Source organism: Salvelinus namaycush, chromosome 40 (genome assembly GCF_016432855.1).
Source record: "Salvelinus namaycush isolate Seneca chromosome 40, SaNama_1.0, whole genome shotgun sequence".
Lineage (NCBI taxonomy): Eukaryota > Metazoa > Chordata > Actinopteri > Salmoniformes > Salmonidae > Salvelinus > Salvelinus namaycush.
Genome location: NC_052346.1, coordinates 4,098,423 through 4,121,270, shown reverse-complemented (window position 1 = coordinate 4,121,270; position 22,848 = coordinate 4,098,423). Strand labels below are relative to the sequence as shown.

Sequence of the window (22,848 nt, the reverse complement as noted above, 5' to 3'; positions counted from 1 at the left end):
AGACAGAAAATAATTTGCTTAAGTTAGGCCTACTATTTGCTTTAGTAGGTCTACAGAATAATGTATATTATGCAAAATCGGCCAGCTCACAGACAAATTCACTTTGCTACACCCAATGACGTATATAAACCCTAGATTGTATTTTGCTATTTATTGGCCATTGAGAGGCTTTGAAGCCACTGGTCGGCCATATTGGCACTCCCTAGTAGGAGTAGTCCTCCATAGGAATGAATGGAATTCTACAGTATTTCAATTAAATGTTTCATGGACATATTACATGGTTTTACGTTGTTTTTTTTAGTGGGGACAGTAACATTAGGACTCTAAAAAAAACATTTTATGTTTAGCACACATAATATAATTTAAAAGTATGCATTAAGGTGTCTGTAATAGAATAAACGTTTCAAAATGTAGACATTAATAAATGACTTTCTATAGCTTCCAAAATATTTGGTACAATTGAGGAGTGCCAAGATAATTTTATAAACATCACTGACTACACCAGGTAGCGTTATGCGCTCGCTGAGGTATAATAAGAACGTACGCGTTAACCTAAAATAAAAAACAATAGTGAATTTGCAGGACAAACACTTCCGGTTTAGAGTTTGTGTAAAGATGTCTGTCCATGATCAACTTGCTCAAAGTTAGTGTTTTATGTACATCTTTGTCAAAAGATGTTAGATATTAGCGCAACTAACTAGACAAAACGTGCGACTGATTGCTTTAGTCAGCTAACGTTACCTAGGCACTATAGCTAACTTAGCTGTCAACAGCAGCACAACACCTACGTTACAGCTAACTAACGTTAAGCCAGCTATTATTTTTATCACAAGTAATTCACAGCCTATGTTTATCAATGTCGACTCGTGTCATTTTTCTTAAGTCATGTCTTGTTACTCATGGAATGTAGGAAGCTCTCAAAGGCTTATTATTATCTGTGGCGCAGGGTTTTCCGCGCTTAGCTTCGTCCACGCACGGTTGTTGGCTGTGTGAACTACAATTCCGACGCTGTCTTTTAACGTTTATAAACGTCAATCATTTGAAACAGGCTGATATGCCACCCCTTATCTTTCATGTCAGCTAAAAAGATGCATCTAAAAATACAGTTACTGTAACAGTTTTACACATCCATAAACTGTGTGTGCCCCCAGTTGATGAATAACTACACTTACTCCCCCCATTACCCAGATGGATAACTACACTTACGCCCCCATTACCCAGTTACGATAACACACAGGTGTTCGGAGCATTCTAAAGATAGCTACCTAATTAGCACAGGTAGCCAGTTCATCACTAGTTAAGTCATAAACCCTGCCTATTTCTACAATTTATCTTCTAAACCTACACTAACCTTATGCCTAACACTAAATTAAGAACAAAAAGCAAATTTTTCTTTTCATGAATTTTTACAATAGCCAATTTTGACTTTGTTTGTGGTAACATTGACAACCAGATGGCCGCCTATTTCTTCAGCCTGTCTTCTGTAAACAAGCAACGTAACATGGAGATATGGCCGTGTGGGAACCCTAACACTATCAAGATGTGTAATAATTTAACCATTTCGTTTTTTGAAAATTATTTCTCTGATATGAAAGATACGTTCATTACGATCGTCGGGGAGAAATATACCTATCCTCAATTGGGTATGTCCGCATATGTTTCGAAAGACATGATTATTTACGTTTTTAACGTTAAAACCCAGCGTTGGTATTGTAGTTCACATGGAGCCAATAGTGGGCGAATATAACCGCTGAAAACCCCTACGTACAGAGAAGGTTTATCGAAAGCTAGCTTGTAGTATAGATAATCAGTTTGACAGGGTTCCTGGGCCCTGTTCAGTAGTAACGTTGCAGGTAGAAATGTCATGAATAGAGCTGCAATAGCTCATATATGGCTCTGAGGTAAACAAACGCAGATGGTTGCAGATATAAATGGCATAAATAGAGCTGATGTGATTCCATATTCTACAAGTCAGCGATGCATGTTTGTACTAGCTACATTATATATTTCTAATTGAACGTTACACAACGTTGTCTTACTGAATGGGCCCTAACTTTTATGTAGAGAGGCTGCAGGTAGCCTAGTGGTGAGAGCGTTGGGCCAGTAACCGAAAGGTTGCTAGATCGAATCCCCGAGCTGACGAGGTAAAAAATCTGTCATTCTGCCCTTGAACAAGGCAGTGTTCCCAGGCTGTCATTGTAAATAAGAATTTGTTCTTAACTGACTTGCCTAGTTAAATATATATATTTAAAGAGCAGGTCTGTCACCTTATTTCTTTTAGTTCTCTCATTACCCCAGGTTGTTGTGGACATTGCTTCTGCCATGTGTGTTTCTGTCCATGCTCCTGACTGCCACCCTGGTCGTGCTCATCATGGGTGTGCGCGTGTGGCTGCAGGCGAACAGGAACGCACGGCGAGCACAATGGGCGTCCCACGGTGGCCTTCTTTCACCTGTACTGCAACGCAGGAGGTGGAGTGCTGTGGTGTGCCCTCAGAGCTTTGTAGAATAGGTAAAGGAAAATCATTGCACCTTGACTAAGCTAAGCCACACCAGCTAATAATCACCGGTGACAAAGGATATTATTATAAACTGGGTGGTTCGAGTCCTGAATGCTGATTGGCTGACAGCCGTGGTATATCAGATCGTATACCACAGGTATGACAAAACATTTATTCTTACTGCTCAAATTACGTTGGTAACCAGTTTATAATAGCAATAAGGCACCTCGGAAAATGGATTGGAACGCCCATTTTCGTTTTCCCTTGCGTAACATTTTCTGTTATGTGCCCTAATGAACATCTCCCAGTCTTCCACATTAATTCACCCACCTGGGTCATATTCACTAGGAACCAAATGGATGCAAACAGACCCACAGGGGAGGGAAGTACTACCAACTGGGAGGGACTAGCTGAACTTGTCCAATAAACTATTGTTTTTGTTGCAAAACGTTATCCATTGCAAAAGGGTTTGCTACTGTATGCAATAACAAATATGGTCTTCTCCATGTCCCAGGTACCAAGATGTCAACTTCATGGTGTACACGGGCGACCAGAGTGTGAGGGATCAGCAGATTCTTCATCCTTTTACCTCGACCCGTCTAGTTTGTCTTCCTCAAACACTGCCTATCGGTCGAGGCCAGCCTCTTCCCCCACTTCACTCTGATTGGTCAGAGTGTAGGCTCAATCTTCCTTGGTTGGGAAGCCCTTACGGAGTTTGTCCCAGATGTCTACATCGACTCCACACCTTCACTCTGCCTGTGTTTAAATACCTAGGGGGTTGTCACGTGGCTAGCTACGTGCACTACCCCACCATCAGCACAGACATGCTGTCGGCGGTGCGCAAGAGGAACCCCAGGTAGGTAATCGTCAGAACCCTGTTTCCCACTACAGACCCCCGGCCCCCGAGACACAGTCTAACTAGGGGGATATAGCCAGGTCCATATCTGAATGTGCTTTAGCCAATGCCTCTCTGACTATTATTGTCAATGTCACACTCTGACTACCATGACATGACCATGTTAGTCAGAGAAGTTGGCTGAAAAGTCACCTACAGATCTGGACTAGGCTAAGATCAGGATCAAATCAGGCTAAGGGGAATATGGGATTTGGGAATTCTCTGGAGACTTACAAGCACTAACTAACACGTTGCACTGCTGTCGTTGTTATGACTGTCATCAGACTGTCATCAAGCCTGCATCAATCAGTGTTCATGTTGTAACTTAGGTCCACTTTCCACTTTATCATTGACATCAATGCATGACTTCCTCTTGTTGTGCATGCTTCCTTTCACCTCACCTGATCCTATCATGTTATCTTTGACCATTCCCCAACCAACCGCCCCCTATGTTTCTAGGTTCAACAACGCAGACTACATCTCCAACAACCTGTTCCTTAGCGCGGTCAAGGTTGTCTACTACTGCCTGTTGGCGCCGCTCTATGGTCTGGCTGGCTCCTGCAGCGACGTGGTCATTGTCAACTCGAGCGACCAACCGCACCTTATTAGTCTACCCGCCCTGCGACACCCACGCCTTCCTCCAGCTCCCATTGGACGAGGACTCGGACCGGAAGTGCCATTCCATCGTTTCCATTGGTCAGTTTTGACCGGAGAAGGACCATCGGCGTCAGATTCGCGCCTTCCGGAAGGTGCTGCAGAAGAAAGAGACGGGGCTAGTTGCGGGGCCGGGAGGAAGGGAGTCGCAGAGGTTGGTGCTTCATCTTTCAGTGTTCAATATAAATGCAGTCTTAGGTAATGTAATTATACGTCCAGTAATGTGTCTACCTAACTTTACAGCCAGCACGTACCCTGCACCCTCTGCTCTCCTCTGTTCTCAGGGGTGGTGGAGTGCATGGCGGCTGGGACCGTCATCCTGGCCCACAAGTCTGGAGGCCCCAGGCTGGACATTGTGGTGCCCTACGAGGGCCGCCAGACGGGCTTCCTGGCCGAGGATGAGGATGGCTACGCAGACGCCATTGAGCAGATCCTGGCCCTGTCACCCTCGGCCCGCCTGGAGATCTGACGCAATGCCCGCCTCTCGGTCATCTGCTTCTCCGACCAGGAGTTTGAGGCCTGCTTCCTGGCCACCATGGAGCCTCTCATGTGGACACTGGCGCGATGAGGGGTATGGGTGGGGGAGTGTCTGTGGGTGGAAGTGTGTGTGTGTCACAGGCTCATGGGGGTGTGTGTGGTGTGAGTGTGCGCGTGCATGCATGCACATGGATACATACCTCTGTGTGTGTGTGTGTGTGTGTGTGTGTGTGTGTGTGTGTGTGTGTGTGTGTGTGTGTGTGTGTGTGTGTGTGTGTGTGTGTGTGTGTGTGTGTGTGTGTGTGTGACTAAAACTCATGCTTCTACTGCCTTGGCACATTTTGGCATACTAGCCATTCCTTTAGTTGACATAGAATACCGTTTGTGTTAAAGTGCACAAGAAATACGTTGACTTAAATGAAAGAGCTGTATTTATTGACACGTCAATCCAGGTGTACACTCCTTCTAGAGGGTCTTATTATATGTTTAGTATTTATGTTTTCAAGACCCATTCAATTTTTTCCAATCTATTTGTACTTGAGGCATAACATTTTTAGCGTTTGTCTAACCTTCAAGTTCCCAGTCTGAATTGTTAACGCATACAGAGAGCCGGCTGGTAGACTAGATTAGTGCTTGTCTAGCAAGGACTGGACACAACTGTGATTTTGATGGCATTCCAGATTGTCTTTTTGCAGTCAAACTACAAACCTCAGAAGATTGTTATAATAAGACGGGTGCTTGCATTTGTCCTATTTCACACATGTGATCAGCCATTATTGACGGCGACCCAGCACATCGACATATTTTTTCACCTAGTTGGCTCGGGATTTGAACCAGCGACCTCTCAGTTACTGGCCCAACGCTCCTAACCGCTAGGCTACATACAGTATTAATGTGGTTCTTGGGATGTGAAACACTTCTCTAGGCATTGAGAGATCTGATCTCTTGTGTAGTGTGACTACAAAAAAGACTACCTGGAATGCCAGCAGTGTCTGACTGACTTTTTGATGATGACCAAACTCTGAACTCTGACATCATTGAGAGAGAGGATAGGGGCGAGCCTGTAGAGACTAACTTCACGATCCTGATGATGACCAAACTCTGATCTCTGACATCATTGAGAGAGAGGATAGGGACGAGCCTGTAGAGACTAACTTCACGATCCTGATGATGACCAAACTCTGATCTCTGACATCATTGAGAGAGAGGATAGGGGCGAGCCTGTAGAGATTAACTTCACGATCCTGATGATGACTGCTGTAATAATTATATTGTTACTTAACACTTAAAATAACTAGAAATACCGTTTTGTATCCTAAGAAGATTTATTTTTTTATATTAAAACATTTGTAAAAAAAAATGTTTTTTGATCTTTAGTGCAATGATAAATGATCAACAAGCATTTGAGCACAATAAACATGTGGATGACAGTCAGTGTTTCAGCTTGAACGATTCCCTGGAAAATGACATTTTGCCCTATTTTCACCATGTAAAAACATGAATAGGACAATCAGAAAACAACTGTTGTACCGGTCTTTCTTCTTGCGAGCAAACTTGTCTGTTTTTGCTAGCACTGCCTTCGCTTATGGCGGCTTTTTTGAAGGTTTTACTTGCAACTATTGTGATATGTAGTTGTTTGCATTGATTTGTAAGATTGTAAGTGCGTCTGCTAAATGGCTGAAAGGTGAATGAATATGTGGCAAGTTTAGTTCCAGGAAGAAGACCACTTCAAAGTAATGAGATTTCAGCCTGTAGGTCAATACTGTTGGCAATGAAATAAAACCAAAGAACTAAGGTCAGTCAGTGCTGTGGCAAGGAGGAGGGGACAGGAGGGAGAGGGCAGGGTAGAGTCTGATCGTCCTGTATTTAAGGAATGGGGGAGTTGATGATCGAGGTGCTTTGTTTTATGCTAGACAGAAGATGAAGTGGTGTGGTGTTCTCATGCTGGCCTTGCTGCAGTCTTTGTGCTGCTCAGGTAAGTGATATACAATCCTTTCAGGTGTAGAATTCAATTTTGCAGCTGGTTCTGATAGTGCTTCTACACATGTCTCAGTCCATTTGATTTGTCATTTGCGTCCAGTCAGGAAGCTAAGCCAGAGTCGTGTTTATTGGCGACCAACCTGAAGAAAACGAGTAAAATGGGGAGGAATAAGACATATTTATTTTTCATTTTCTGTTGCAAAACGTTTTGCTACAGTGAGCCCTAATGAACATGACCCAGTTCAAGGTATTATGTTACTCATTAATAATACATAATAAAAATAAAAACATTAATTCACAATGCTGATGAGGGACCCAGGACAATATTACCTCCCAAATACCACTGATGTGAAATGTACTGTATGAGTGCTCAGTCTCCTCTTTTACCTTTGACCTCTGCAGGCTTGCCCCTGTACCAGTCAGAGTTGGCGTCCACGGCAGACAAGGCTCTCGTCGTGACCATGACCCAAGTCAACAATCTGTACGCTGGCCTTCGTCTATACCGAGTCACCCGTGGCTCTATCAAAAGGGTAAGTGTCTTCCCACCCCTGACCTCATAGTGGAATGGCTACATTTACAGTGCCTTCATAAAGTATTTATACCCCTCGATTTATTCCACATTAAATGTGATAAAATCTATTTAATCCATTTTGAATTCAAGCTGTAACAATTTTTTTGTTGTGTTACAGCTTGAATTCAAAATGGATGAAATATTCTTATTTTCTCAACCATCTACACAACACCACATGATGACAAAGTGAAAACAGGTTTTTAGAAATGTTTGCAAAAGTATTGAATATTAAATACAGCAATTGAGTTAAGAAGGACGCCTGTATCTTTAGTGACTGGGTGTATTGATACACCATCCACAGTGTGATGAATAACTTCACCATGCTCAAAGGGATATTCAATGTCCGTTTCTTATTTTCTTTTACCCATCTACCAATCGGTTGCTCTTCTTTGCGAGGCATTGGAAAATCTCCCTGGTCTTTGTGGTTGAATCTGTGTTTGAAATTCACTGCTCGACTGAGGGACCTTACAGATAATGTGTGGGGTACAGAGATGATAGTCATTCAAAAAACATTTGATTTTCATTTGCAAAAAAAATTTAAACATTATTCCACTTTGACATTATGGGGTGTGTAGGCCAGTGACACAAAATCTCAATTGAATCCATTTTAAATTCAGGCTGTAACTCAACAAAGATTAAGGGGTGTGAAGACACTGTATGCTCTTAGGGCTCTATTCAATCCACATTGCGGAAGTTCAGCTTTACAGCGTGATTGAAATTTAAAGGCGATGTTCCTGCTTTAGTGGTAAAGGCTGCATATGTCGGCTCAATCGTAAATTGATTAATTCTATCGCAGAATCTGCAATGTTTCAGCTTTACAGTTGGAATATAGCCCCTACTATAGGAAAGTACTACACGGAACAAAAATATATAAACGCAACATCTGTTTTTCAATTTTCCATACGCACAAAAAGCTTATTTCTCAAAAAACAACAAATATTTTACCTTTATTTAACTAGGCAAGTCAGTTAAGAACAAATTCTTATTTTCAATGACGGCCTAGAAACAGTGGGTTAACTGCCTGTTCAGGGACAGAACGACAGATTTGTAGGCCCATTATTGTGCCATTCATCTGCCGTCATCACCTCATGTTTCATCATGATAATGCACAGCCCCATGTCGCAAGGTTCTGTACACAATTCCTGGAAGCTGAAAATGTCCCAGTTCTTCTGTGGCCTGCATACTCAGCAGACATGTAACCCATTGAGCATGTTTGGGATGCTCTGGATCGAAGTGTACGACAGCCTGTTCCTGCCAATATCCAGCAACTACGCACAGCCATTGAAGAGGAGTGGGACAACGTTCCATAGGCCACAATCAACAGCCTGATCAACTCTATGCGAAGGAGATGTGTCACGCTGCATGAGGCAAAATGTGGTCACACCAGATACTGACTGTTTTTCGGATCCACACCCCTACTTAAAAAAAAAAAAATGTATTCGAGACCAACATATATCTGTATTCCCAGTCATTTGAAATCCATAGATTAGGGCCTAATGTATTTAAATTGCCTTTTATTTTTTATTTAACTAGGCAAATTCATATTTACAATGACGGCCTAGGAACAGTGGGTTAACTGCCTTGTTCAGGGGCAGAATGAGCGATTTTTACCTTGTCAACACGGGGATTTGATCTAGCAACCTTTCGGTTACTGGCCCAACGCTCTAACCACTAGGCTACATGCTGCCCCTACTGTAACTCAGTAAAATCTTAGAAAATGTTGCATTTTGCGTTTATATTTTTGTTCCGTATACATTAACAAGTCTATCTAGCCTACCAGTTCCCTCACGTGTAGACTTCTCCCTGAATGGCCTCACAGGCACCATCCCACTTCTGACAACAATGTAGCAAGTCAAACTTGCTAACCTCTGCTCACTTGGGGAAGATAGGAGCAAGCATACCTAGGTAGGGGTCGTTACATAACTTTTGTTTTGTTTTGTTCATACACGTCATCACATAGATCTTAATGTATCTTCTCTTCCAGGTTGTTCCTTTGGGATTGAACACTTATGACCTGATGATGAACTTTGGGATCAAGGAGACAGACTGTCTGAAGAGCTCTGGAGAAGACCCACAGAGATGTGCTTTCAGAGTGGGCTTCTTTGTGGTGAGACCCGATCCTCGATTATTGGCCAAAGAAAAGATCTGATTTGTAAAAAAAGACCAATTAGTGAAATAAATATCAGAATTGCGCTGCCTGTGCCATCGCAGCCTATGAAATCAGTGCAAGAAATAGATCAGGGGCTGTATGTATCAAGCATCTCAGAATAAGGGTGATGATCTAGGATCAGTTTTCCCTTTTTAGATCATAATTAATAAAAATACACTATGGACAGGGAGGACCTGATCCTAGATCAGCACTCTACTCTATACACTACTTTGAGACTGAAATACACTGACGCAGTACAATAAATAATTCCTCCCCAATACGCAGCTGACGAAGGATTGGGACTGATAAATACATGACCACATCTCTTTAACAAATTATTTTCTTGACCCACAAATGTAATATCTTTTCTAAATCTAGGACCAGATGAACAGGAAACATACCTACATAAACTGCAGTAGCTGTATTTTACATCAATACCAGATGACAATATGAGCAAATTGTTTGTGTTTGGTCCTGGACATAGATTACTGTGATAGTCCACTAAAGGGTTTGTGGGGTTCATCTAGAAACTGACGGTTTTTAGGACATTCTCTGTTGACAGACTCCACACACTGTTGATTTTGGCATGGGATGCTGTGTTTGCTGTGACAGACAGGGGAGAACAGAATGTCACCAAATGAGTTTCTCTCAGCCCTGAACATTCCAACAGGACTGGTGCCTGTTATAAAACGCTAAAGATATAGATGTTTAGATAGAGAAGCGTTCATTGTGCATTCATACTGTACTAGCATACTGACCAAAGTGCTTTATTGTATGCCCATTTTAACTGCCACTAATTCTTCTTTCCTCCCTCGTTCCCTCTCTCCCAGCCGGCCGCCTCCTGCACCGCACGTGTTCGCGTCACTGCAGAGGTCACTCAGGTTGTGTCCCTGAAATGTGGCCAGGACAGCTCCAGCTCCGAGTCCAGCAGTGAAGAGGTGAGAGAGGGAGGGACAGAGAGAGGGGGATGCCCAATAGATGAAGAGAATATAAGGGCGTTTTCACATGATTTCCTCTTTAAAAGAACTCATCTCACTCTTCTTTAAAGTGAACTCTGGGGTGAAAAAAAGAAAAATTAACTCAGTTCTTTGTATCCACACTGTCCTTTGATTTGAATGAGGTCTCAGCTCTCTTACCAGTTCACTTCAACTTTTTTGTGGTCGGAGTCTTCTTTGCATTCAAATTCCTATGCTTAGAAAATAACCAAGATTCCCCCCCCAACATTTACTCAATGCACTGTGGGTAAATACACAAGCCATACCATCCGAACCTGTTATCGGACAACCAGGGGTGTCCCTACATACATTTTGGAAGCTAATAATGTAGTTTGCATTTAGTTACAAAATAAGACATACTAATTATAATCAAAATTTACAAATGACTGGTAACAGGATAAAAGGCAGAACAATAACTGCAGATAAAAACAAAAATATTTTATTTTATTTTATTTAACTAGGCAAGTCAGTTAAGAACAAAATCTTAATGCTTTAATTGAAAATGTTATACTCAATTGTATCACCAAACCTGCACATAATATTTTTGTTTGTTTGTGGCACTAATGTGAGGGGCTATGGCAGTGGAAACTGTTTTGCAGAAGCTTATAGTGCTTGGTGTGGAAACAATGATACGTGAACCTGGAGAGCTTTCGGTTCACAAAAAAAAGTGAACCACCTCTCGAGATGGTCTCAGTTCGGTTTGTTTCGTGGGGTCTGAGTTCCTTTGAAGCATTCACACTGCACAAAAATGTAAGCGAACCGGACTCCGTTCCCAAAGATTTGCTGAACGGGACCAAGTGTTAAAACGCCCTAAGAGATGCCCAATCCCAAAATCAACCCCTTTTAGGGCCTAAAGACACTCGTGTAGATCTTTAAGGATTTGATAGGTACAAGTAATATGACAACAATTCCATCTATCCAATCCTTTCAGATGGACATTGACTGCCTAGAGGTAGAGGCTAAGGTTCCGTTTGGGATTGATCATCAACCGTTTATACCTGGTTCTAACTTGAGTTATTTGCCCTGATCTTGTCCACATTCTGATTGTGCCCACATTTTTTGACAGGTGTAGACAATCAAGACACATTGTGATCAGATCATCCTGCCCACCTCCAGAGGTAGTCAGACACGCATTGTGTCTGGATATCTTACAAGTGTAGACAGAACTTGACAGAGAAACCATTTGTCATTCCACCCTCTAAAGTCATTGACAGGTGCCACCATTGACTAATTGCATGTCTTACAATTATATGATTTTTTAAGAATAGCTGTGAAATAGTTTGCATAAAGGAAGGGACCAGGAAATATGGTCACAATGCAGACACAGTGGACGGATAACAGACATTTTAATAGCATATTTGTATTTATGGATCCCCATTACCTGCTGCCAAGGCATCAGCTACTCTTCCTGGGGTCTGGCAAAATTAAGGCAGTTATACAATAAAACATTACAATACATTCAACAGATTTCACAACACACTAAGCGTGTGCCCTCAGGCCCTTACTCCACTACCATATATCTACAGACACAAAATCCATGTGTACGTGTGTGTATAGTGCGTATGTTATGTGTGCGTATGCATGTGTCAATGTTTGTGTTGCTTCACAATCCCCGCTATTCCATAAGGTGTATCTTTGTTTTTTAAATCTGATTCTACTGCTTCCATCGGTTACCTGATGTGGAATCAAGCTCCATGTAGTACTGTGCACCTCCCATAGTCTGTTCTGAAGAGACCTCTGGTGGCATGTCTTGTGGGGTATGCATGGGTGTCCGAGCTGTGTGCTAGTCGTTTAAAACAGACAGCTCGGTGCTTTCAACATGTCAATACCTCTCACAAATAGAAGTAGTGATGAAGTCAATCTCTCCTCCACTTTGAGCCATGAGAGATTGACATGCACATTATTCATGTTTGCTCTCTGTGTTCATCCAAGGGCCAGCTATGCTGCCCTGTTCTTAGCCAATTGCAATTTTCCTAAGTCCCTCTTTGTGGCACCTAATCACACGACTGAACAGTAGTCCAGGTGCGACAAAACTAGGGCCTGTAGGACCTGCCTTGGAGACAGTGCTGTTAAGAAGGTAGAGTAGCGCTTTATTATGGACAGACTTCTCCCCATCTTAGCTACTGTTGTATCAATATGTTTTGACCATGACAGTTTACAATTCAGGGTACTCCAAGAGGTTTAGTCACCTGAACTTGCTCAATTTCCACATTTATTACAAGATTTAGTTGAGGTTTAGTGAATGATTTGCCCCAAATACAATGCTTTCAGTTTTGAAATATTTAGGACAAATGTATTCCTTGACACCCATTCTGAATCTAACTGCAGCTTTTTGTAAAGTGTTGCAATCATTTCAGTAGCTGATGTGTATAGTGTTGAGTCATCCACATACACACTGGCTTTTGGCATGTGGTTAGTAAAGATTAAAAAAAAGGGGCCTAGACAGCTTCCCTGGGGAATTCCTGAATCTACCTGGATTATGTTGGAGAGGCGTCCATTAAAGAACACCCTCTCTGTTCTGTTAGACAGGTAACTCTTTATCCACAATATAGCAGGGGGTGTAAAGCCATAACATATGTTTTTCCAGTAGACTATGATCGATAATGTCAAAAGCCACACTGAAGTCTAACAAAACAGCCCCCACAATATTTTTATCATACACAAATGACTGATGTTTGGCTGAAAAATGTAAGTGCTGTGCTTGTTTAATGTCCTTCCCTAATAGCGTGCTGTCATTTTGTTTACTGTAAAATAGCATTGTATCTGGTCAAATACAATATTTTCCAAAACTTTACTAAGGGTTGGTAACAGGCTGATTGGTCGGCTATTTGAGCCAGGAAAAGGGGCCTTTACTATTCTTAGGTAGCGGAATGACTTGCTTCCCTCCAGGCCTGAGGGCACACACTTTCTAGTCGGATTAAATTGAAGATGTGGAAAATAGGAGTGGCAATATTGTCTGCTATTATCCTCAGCAATTTTCCATCCAGATTGTCAGACCCTGGTTTCTTGTCATTGTTGATAGACAACAATTTTTTTCACCTCTTCCACACTGACTTTACGGAATTCAAAAGTACAAATCTTGTCTTTCATAATTTGGTCAAATAGACTTGGATGTGTATGTAGTGTCATCTTGCCAATGAAAAAAATTGTTGTTACAATATCAGTCGGTTTTGTGATGAATGAGCCACCTGATTCAATGAATGGAGCTGAGTTGGCCTTTTTACTATCATTCTTTGTCGTTTCATAGTGTAGTTTATTTTTTTTCCAGCTTAGTCACATGAGTTCTCAATTTGCACTATGTCTGCCAATCGGTTGTGCAGCCCTTCCTTTTGCCTCATCCCTCTCAACCATACCATTTTTCAATTCCTCATCAATCCCCAGGGATTTAAGTTTTTACAGTCATTTTCTTAATGGGTGCATGCTTATTAGTAACTGGGATAAGCAATTTCATAAATGTGTCAAGTGCAACATCGGTTTGCTCCTCATTACACACCACAGACCAATAAATATTCTTTACCTTAACAGGAATCACTACAAAACTTATTCTATGACCTCTTATACACTATATTAGGCCTAACCTTTGGAACTTTGGTTTTCCTAGATATGGCTACTATATTGGGATCACTACATCCAAATGATCTGGATACTGCTTTCAAGCCCATTTCTGCAGCATTAGTAAATATGTGATCAATACATGTTGATCATTTCATTCCTCTGCTGTTTGTAACTACGCTTGTAGGTTGACTGATAACCGGGTTGCAGCTTGATTAAAGCCAGTCAATATTCACCCAGAAAATATACCTCTTTATCACATACTTTATCAAGCATTTCACACGTTATCCAGATACTGACTGTTAGCACTGGGTGGTCTATAGCAGCTTCCCACCAGAATGGGCTTTAGGTGAGGCAGGTTAACCTGTAGCCATATTACTTCAACAGTATTTAACATGAGATCCTCTCAAATCTGTACAGGAATGTGGTTCTGAATATTAACAGCAACACCACCACTGACATGTCGTTTTTTGTTATAACCTTGTATTGCTACCCCTGTATCAAATGTATTGTCTAAGTGAGTTTCAGAGAGAGTCAGAATATGAATCATCTGTTACTAGCAAGTTATTAATTTCATGACCCTTGTTTCTTAAGCTACATATGTTAACGTGGGCTGTGTGTAGACATTTCTTGAAATGTGGGCAAAATCAGGAGAAAGGATCCATGTTAGCACCAGGTATAAACAGAGCTAAAGTATTCAGCTGAGCAATACAGAAAAATAACTAAATCCAGATTCTCTATCAACAGAACTTCACGAGGAAGAGGCAGCAGTTGAACGTGCAACCATTAGGGAACAGGGGTAAGCAAACCTAGCCTATTCCCAGATCTGTTATTGCGATCTTTTTATCTCCTTTGGTCAGTTGGCAAGATGGCACAAACAGATCTAGGGACCAGGCTAAAGCAAATCTGCTTCGGTTGACACCAATGTATAGAACACACAAAATAATCACTGTGCTAACCAAAATAATGTATTGCTGCAGGCCCCGTCCTGCCTGCGCCTGGCTTCTCCGAGACCACTCGCTTTCCCAGCCACTCTTTCTCCAGACAAGAAGTGGAGCCTCAACTGATCCCAAGGGGCGACAGCGTCGGCAACCACCTGGAGTGACTCGGCACGACACACCCGGAGTGTATTCAATGATGTGAAACGTTACGAGTGTTGCAGATAGAATAGGGAATTGTCAGCTCTATACAGTACAATTCTGAATGACAACCATATATGTTCTACACCATACATTTCTATCTGAACGTGACATTCTCCTGATCAGGCCCTGACAGTACTCGTTGGAAAGCAGGGAGGTTCTGATGGTGGCACTGGAACATAAGAGATCATTCCCAATTAAATTGATTACTCTTGTCTGAATGCAAGTCATCATTCATTTTCATGTTTTGTAAGAGGGACATACAAGCGATAATTTCTATGAATGATCTACTATCCATCATGATTGAAAGACGCATGCAGGGTGATCCTGTGATCCTGTGTATGCAAGACATGTGGAGACCACAAGAGGGCATTCAAAGTCCATCTTATTATCAAAGGCTGTTTGGCTGTGTTTATACAGGCAGCCCAATTATTGGCCATAGAGCTGATTTGATAGTCAAAATAACAATTGGGTGGCCTGTGTATAAACAGACTTTGTACAAAACATTAGGAACACCTTCCTAATAATGAGTTGCACCCAGAACAGCCTCAATTCTTCAAGGCATGGACTCTATAAGGCGTGGAAAGCGTTCCACAGGGATGCCGGTCCATGTCGACTCCAATGCTTCCCACCTTTGTGTCAAGTTGGCTGGATATCCTTTGGGTAGCGGACCATTCTTGATACAAACAGGAATCTTAAGCGTGAAAAACCCAGCAGCGTTGCAGTTCTTGACACTCAAACCGGTGTGCCTAGCACCTACCACCATACCCTGTTCAAAAGGCACAAATCTTTTGTCTTGTCCAGTCACCCTCAGAATGGCACACAATCCATGTCTCAATTGTCTCGAGGCTTAAAATCCTTCTTTGACCCGTCTCCCCTTCATCTACATTGAAGTGGATTTAACAAGTGACGTCAATAAAGGATTATAGCTTTCACCTGGTCAGTCCTCATAGAAAGAGCAAGTGTTCCTAAATGTTTTGTACACAATGTATATCATACCAGTGACGGGTATACAAATGAGCTATTCTAGAATACAACAGGACACGACGGCTAAAAAAATTGAACCTTGACCCTTCCTTCTTTGAAGTAACCGCTGATCCGACATCACTGGATTGGTATCAGCAACCTTTCAAGTGCATTGATTTCACTAACTATATGTTACACAAACATATATATACGTATGTGGACACCCCTTCAAATGAGTGGATTTGGCAATTTCAGCCACACCCGTTGCTGACAGGTGTATAAAATCGAGCACACAGCCACAAACATTGGCAGTAGAATGGCCTTATGAAGAGCTTAGTGACTTAACGTAGTACCGTCATAGGATTCAACCTTTCCAACCAATCAATTCAGAAAATCTCTGCCCTGGAAGCAAGCCTAAGATCACCAATTTCTAAAGGAGCAATCTGGGATTGGTACATCCAATTTTACTTTTAAATGAATGATAGCAAATTGATTCTTGAACTTAATTACACTTACCCCAATCAAAACTAAAAATATAAGCTGGTTTTACTCCATTGCATTCATGATAAACGATGTCGGCTCTATTTTAAATTACCTTTAGATGGTGCAAGCGAATTGAATCCCATCCCTGGTTAAATTGTTTGTGGTTAGATTGCACCAACCCCATTCCTTAGCTATTTAGCAAAAAAGTTTGAGTCCCAGATTTCCTCTTTAAGTTAACCAATAAATGAACCATAGAGTTGGTGATAAACAAGAGAGCAGTACAGGGTTGAGGTATGATTACAAACATTTATATTGTGATCTTCGGCAAGTAGAGACATTTAGTCTGCAATCTCCCCCCGTTTTATTCATTTAGTTTCATATGGCCCCCAAAATCAGATACACAACACGTCAATAGTTTAATGCCTACTTCAGTTTGACATACTGCAAACCAACAACCTGAAAAGGATGATATTCAATCATGAAAATGCACAGGCTCTGGGGTGAAGTTTCCCCTAGGTACAGATCTAGGATCAGCTTCCCTGCCCCCAACCAGCAAAAATGCGCAACTGACCCAAGATCAGCGTCTAGAGCCAATTTCACCAATACAGAGCAGAAGCAATATAGATAAGCAAGATTAACATGACAGCATGTTTTATGCGTCTAGTAGTGGTCCCTCAACATTCATGGTCCACTTGAGTTCAGTCATTCAGCTTTATTTGGTTATGGTCGCTATACTGTAGCTATTGCTGAAAATAGTGGAAACCGAAGCTAATGCTTCTATCAATCCAATCCAAGATGGTCACACTTCGGGAGAATAGTGGAGAATTGGGACACACCCTACATTGAACTTTTAAGATGTCAGCACCTTGATATCCAGGCTTATTAGGACAATAAGTACTAGCACCCTTGAAATGAAGGCATTGGTACGAGAACCCCGCCCGCCCCCTCTCTGCACTGCCCTTTGGCAGGAGAAGCAGGAAACTGCACCACACTGGGATGTTTAGGCCATAAAAACAGGATATAGAAAGCAACATTCAATTTTAATGCGAGCCAGACGGGAATTTGTGAATTAATTTAGCCAGTCAGGTCTAGTCTAATGCTACTGGCAACATAATTCAATGATCAGTACCTTAAAGCAACAACGTGTCGCTTCAATTTTAGCCACCATGTTGAGAATAACTGAGTATATGGTAAACGGCACCTGGAGCATAGCTGCCCCCACTCTGTACATTCTATTTCTATGATTTTTAGGCCATGTCATGTGACAATCTAAATGGGAGGGGAGCAGAAGCTGTTACTGTACAGATAAACAGAAGCAGATGTTCATTAGGCACCAAACATTTTAAAGCATGTCCCAACGAAAATCGAAAATGTGTTTCTCTTATTGGACAAATCCAGTGAGTCCCTCCCTGTTACACAGTCCGTTTCTTCTGCTTGGTGCCTAATGAACCCGACTCAGATGCCGGTCAGGTCAAAGGTCAAACAAACACAGCACACAACCCACAGGGCATTCGAAAGACATACACACGACGTGCCGTTCCATTCTTCAGTTAAGCAAAACAATTGTATGCATTAAATAAAAAATTAACAAACAAAAAATTATTCCCAGTCACAAATGTTACCAGGTGCACAGTCATGGTTTCGTGCCTTTGGGAGGAGAGAATCTCATTTTTTTCCATTTGGAGATTCTTTCGAGAGTGCAATCGTCTGTGAAAAAAGGCGTCCTTCCGATTTGCGTGTCACCGAGCGAGACACTTGTAAAACATTCAGGGAATACTTAGGAAATGTCAAAACTCTCTGAGAATTCTTATCTCATTGATTAAAGTTTTTCGATCTTATGCGCATCTCTCCAACATACTTGCAGCTTTTAAAAACGTAACTATAAAGAAAATCCTTTCATGTATTAAATAACTTCATATAAAAACAGAGGCAAAATAGCAATCCCTATTACAGAGGCCTTCCTTTATGAGCTGTCCCCCATTTATCTCTCGCTCTCACACATATGGATGCATATGCACACATACACGGGTACGCACACAAAACGGGTACACACACACACACACACAGAGCTTCATGTTTTACAGCATGTCCATGCAGTACCAATGCAGAATGAATGAGTCGTTATTATGGTTCTGACTACGTGGCACAAACATACGGCGAAGAAGAAGCTGATACATGGTTTGGCGTTTCCTTATTTACATGGTTAAGTATTCACCATCATAATCATGGAACACGAGGAGTTCAGTTTGTCAATGTCCACTGACGGTCCTGTGTGATAGATATATGATAGATATAAGCTCCTCTCCAAGAGAGGTAAAGTAGGCATCATCCAACAGTCTCCCTTTCTACCACTCCCCTGGTCAGTGTGTCAGTTTGGTGTTGCCCCCCCTCTTGGGTGGGGCCGGTGGGGGCCCCCGCCGTAGCGTTGCATAGCCTGAGACGTTCCCCCCTGACAGCAACTCGGGCGGTGGAGGGGGCAGTGCCAACTCCATGTCGTCCATGGTGCCTGAGGCGGGCTCCAACTTGGGGCCGGACAGGCGGGACGAGGAGAGCGAGCCCTGCCGGCTCACCGACTTGCGCTTCAGAGTCCGGTTCAGGTCGTCCATGAAGTTGCCCGGCTGGGGGGCGCCGTTGTTGCCGTTCCCCTTGGGGGGCGAGGTAGGCAGGGGCAGCTTGGGAGGCGGGGACAGGGCCGGGGGAGACGGCTGGTTCCGCTGCAGCGTGGGGGGAGGGGCCTTCTTCAGGGAGCCCTTGCCCCAGGAGGAGTTGATGGTGGCGGGGGGAGGGGGACCGGGAGGGGCAGGCGGTACTTTTGGCTGGGGGTTGACCACTGCTACCTTAGGTGCCCCGACGTGGCCGTCACTGGGCAGTGGAGGGGGGAAGAGATCAAAAGCCGGCGGGGGAGTGGGGAAGTAGGCCACGGCGCGAGGGAAGTCGGCGGTGGACTGGTGCTGCTGGCCCACTTGACCCACTTTGGCCTGCAGGGCCAGGGGCAGGTTGGCCAGGTTCAACTTGCCTGGCTTGGGGGGCGCCGGGGGGGCGGCCGGGGAGGAGGAGGGGTCCTTAGAGGGAGAACTACCCAAGGACACGGCAGGGAAGGATGGGATGGTGGAGGGGGAAGAGGAGGACTGGGGGGCGAACTTGCTGAGAAGGTTCCTGCGGGACTCCTGGTATTCAGCCGAAGAGTTAGACTTGATGCTGGAGGCCTTCTGGGGGGTGGCGGGCGGGGGCTTCCTGCCCCCCCAGCCAGAGAAGCCTGAGGAGGGTGTGGAGGAGCCCGATGGAGATCTCTTCAGGGGCGAGCATAGGTTGCCGGGGGGGAGAGGGGGAGGCGGAGGGGTGGGGCCAGTGATGGGAGGGGGAGGTGGAGCAAGAGGGGCAAGGCTGGTGACTGGAGCAGGTGGGGGCGGAGGAGGAGGGGGAGGAGGAGTGAACGGCAGGCTGCTCTCAGAAGCGGGTGGAGGGAACTCAGAGGCCTGTTGCTGGGCCTGTCCACAGCCTGGCTGCCATCTTGGTTTGGCCTTCACCGCAGGAGGGGATAGGGGGGCTTTGGCGCTCTCAAGTTGATTGGTTGACAGTGTGGACCCTGGGAACTGGCTTGCCATCTGTTTGACCAGGGAGGTAGTGGTGGGCGGAGCCGTGAATGACATGGGTGGCGGCTTGGAGATGCTGTGCTGCTTGGGAAATGTGGGAGGGGGCTGGTTGGGGGTGTGGACTATCTGGAGGCTGTGCTGCTTCTTCATTGACACCGGAGGAGGAGGGGGCGGGGGTGGGGGAGGAGTAGGGGCAGCAGGTGGGGCGGGGGGGAGAGGGGAAACAGGGTAGAGAGTCTTCCGGGCACTGTGGTGGAGCAGAAAGCCCGGGGAGAAGGTTTTGGGTAGGGCAGGGGGGGGAGCAGCTGCGGGCGAGTACTGCTGCTGAGGAGTTGGGGGAGGAGGAGGTGGGGGAGGAGGAGGTGGGGGAGGCACCGAGAGCTTCTGGGGAGGCGGTGGGGTAGGAGGGGGAGGTGGAGGGGGAGGAGGCGGTGGCGGGGGAGGAGGCGGTGGCGGCGGCGACTCTACCAGTCTGGCAGCGGGGGGACAGAGGCCCTGGAGGGGACCGCTGGGGAACTTCTGGGCCAGTGCCTGCCGGAGGGCGTTGGCGCCGTAGGGCAATGGGCACAGACCTGGCATGGGGTCGGGGGGCGGTGGAGGAGGAGGTGGAGGGGGGATGCCGTTGCTCTCCGGCAGTGGTGGGATGAACTGGGGCAGGCTGGCCGGGCTGGGGGAACCGAGCCGGAGTGCGGCCATGGCCGACCCCAGAGCAGGCATGGAGGGCGGGGGAGGGGGCGGCGGGGGAGGCGGGACGTTGATGTTGTTGACCAGCGGTTTGACAGCCGTCTGATGTGGAGAAGGCGGGGCTTGAGCTGACGCCCTGGGTGGGCTTTGGTGGTTGTTTTGCGCCCTGTGGTGATTGGCGGCCTGGTGGGCGGCGTTCTGGTTCTGCAGCCGGGTGATGGTGCTGTACTTGGCGAACACTGTGGGGCCCGAGTAGTGAGGGGTGCTGCTGGCAGGCAGGGGTGGCGGGGGAGGGGGTGGCGGGGGCACAGCTTGGTTGTAGCTGCTGTAGGGCTGTGGGGACAGCTGTTGGGGTGGTGGAGGAGAGAGCTGGGGGGGCAGGGAGGGCAAGACCTGGGTGTAACTGCTGCGGATCTGGGGGGGTAGCTCTTGGGGTGGTGGAGAATGCTGGGGGGGTGGTGAAAGGGAGGGCAAGACCTGGGTGTAACTACTGCGGATCTGGGGAGGCAGCTGTTGGGGCGGTGGAGGGGAGGGCTGTTGGGGCGGTGGAGGGAAGGGCTGTTGGGGCGGTGGAGGGAAGGGCTGTTGGGGCGGTGGAGGGAAGGGCTGTTGGGGCGGTGGAGGGAAGGGCTGTTGGGGCGGTGGAGGGAAGGGCTGTTGGGGCGGTGGAGGGAAGGGCTGTTGGGGCGGTGGAGGGAAGGGCTGTTGGGGCGGTGGAGGGAAGGGCTGTTGGGGCGGTGGAGGGAAGGGCTGTTGGGGCGGTGGAGGGAAGGGCTGTTGGGGCGGTGGGGGGAAGGGCTGTTGGGGCGGTGAAGGGGAGGGCTGTTGGGGCGGTGGAGGGGAGGGCTGTTGTGGAGGGGAGGGCTGTTGGGGCGGTGGAGGGGAGGGCTGTTGGGGCGGTGGAGGGGAGGGCTGTTGGGGCGGTGGAGGGAAGGGCTGTTGGGGCGGCTGCTGTTGGGGCGGTGGAGGGGAGGGCTGTTGGGGCGGTGGAGGGAAGGGCTGTTGGGGCGGCTGCTGTTGGGGCGGTGGAGGGAAGGGCTGTTGGGGCGGTGGAGGGAAGGGCAGGGAAGGCAAGACCTGGGTGTAACTGCTGCGGATCTGGGGGGGCAGCTGTTGGGGCGGTGGAGGGAAGGGCTGTTGGGGCGGTGGAGGGAAGGGCTGTTGGGGCGGTGGAGGGAAGGGCTGTTGGGGCGGTGGAGGGAAGGGCTGTTGGGGCGGTGGAGGGAAGGGCTGTTGGGGCGGTGGAGGGAAGGGCTGTTGGGGCGGTGGAGGGAAGGGCTGTTGTGGCAGGGTAGGCAAGACCTGGGTGTAACTGCTGCGGATCTGGGGGGGCAGCTGTTGGGGCGGTGGAGGGGAGGGCTGTTGGGGCGGTGGAGGGGAGGGCTGTTGGGGCGGTGGAGGGGAGGGCTGTTGGGGCGGTGGAGGGGAGGGCTGTTGGGGCGGTGGAGGGGAGGCCTGTTGGGGTAGGGTAGGCAAGACCTGGGTGTAACTGCTGCGGATCTGGGGGGGCAGTTGCTGTTGAAGTGGGGGGGAGGTACCCCCCTGTGGCTTGGGGGGTAGAGCGTGGATGTAGCTGCTGCGAGTCTGGGGAGGCGGCTGCTGTTGTGGCGCAGCCAACGCAGGGGGTTCCAGTTGTGGCGTCTGGCGGTGCGTTTGGGCAGGGTGGGGGAGGGTGGCGCCTCGGGTGGACTCCCTCATCTGTGCGGGGATAGAGAAGTACACACAATGAGTACAGGATCACCATGGACTATTTGTTGATAAGCGACGGCTTGAGTATAAGAATATTTTGAAGATAAGTACACAACGCAGAGGACGAGAGGACAAGAGTACTAGAATTAATGGTCAATGGGGAATTGTCAATATAAATAGGAGTTGGGTTTCAGTTCAACAGAATCTGTGGAATGTCACTCCTGAACTCAGTGTGCTACATTCTGTACATTGAGTCTGGAGCAGGATACTTGTTATTTGGCCATTGGCCCAGTTGTACTGCACGGACTTCTGATTGGTCAACCCCAGGCTAGGGTGGGGGGTTATAAATGGCATCCTCTTCCTTTGTTCTGTGGAGAAAAGCTGAGGACAGGGGAGAATGAACATCTACCTCCCAGCATAACATTATGATTTGTCCTCTTTGAATAAACCTATTTTCTCCCCCTGATTTGCTTTGGAGTATGTGTTATTGAAGAATAACATAAATTGCTAACAATAAGGGTAC

General features: G+C 46.0%; 1 protein-coding gene and 2 pseudogenes across 2 annotated transcripts in view; 2 read left to right on the top strand and 1 right to left on the bottom strand.

Moving 5' to 3' along the window:
• Nucleotides 1-2,042: 2,042 nt before the first annotated feature.
• LOC120033177 lies at nt 2,043-4,689 on the top strand (annotated as a pseudogene).
• A 1,693-nt stretch (nt 4,690-6,382) lies between these two features.
• Nucleotides 6,383-15,131, top strand: LOC120033698 (annotated as a pseudogene). Its single transcript, XR_005473985.1, has 6 exons — nt 6,383-6,499; nt 6,907-7,034; nt 9,060-9,182; nt 10,055-10,162; nt 14,519-14,570; nt 14,752-15,131. The product of XR_005473985.1 is annotated as a secreted phosphoprotein 24-like (transcript).
• A 1,572-nt stretch (nt 15,132-16,703) lies between these two features.
• LOC120033176 (ras-associated and pleckstrin homology domains-containing protein 1-like) overlaps nt 16,704-22,848 on the bottom strand; it is an 83,875-nt gene continuing 77,730 nt past the window's right edge. The window contains exon 18 of the mRNA XM_038979459.1: nt 16,704-22,334. Within this exon, the coding sequence (XP_038835387.1) occupies nt 18,720-22,334 (3,615 nt within the window). The 3' untranslated portion in view covers nt 16,704-18,719. The remainder of the gene's footprint in view (nt 22,335-22,848) is intronic.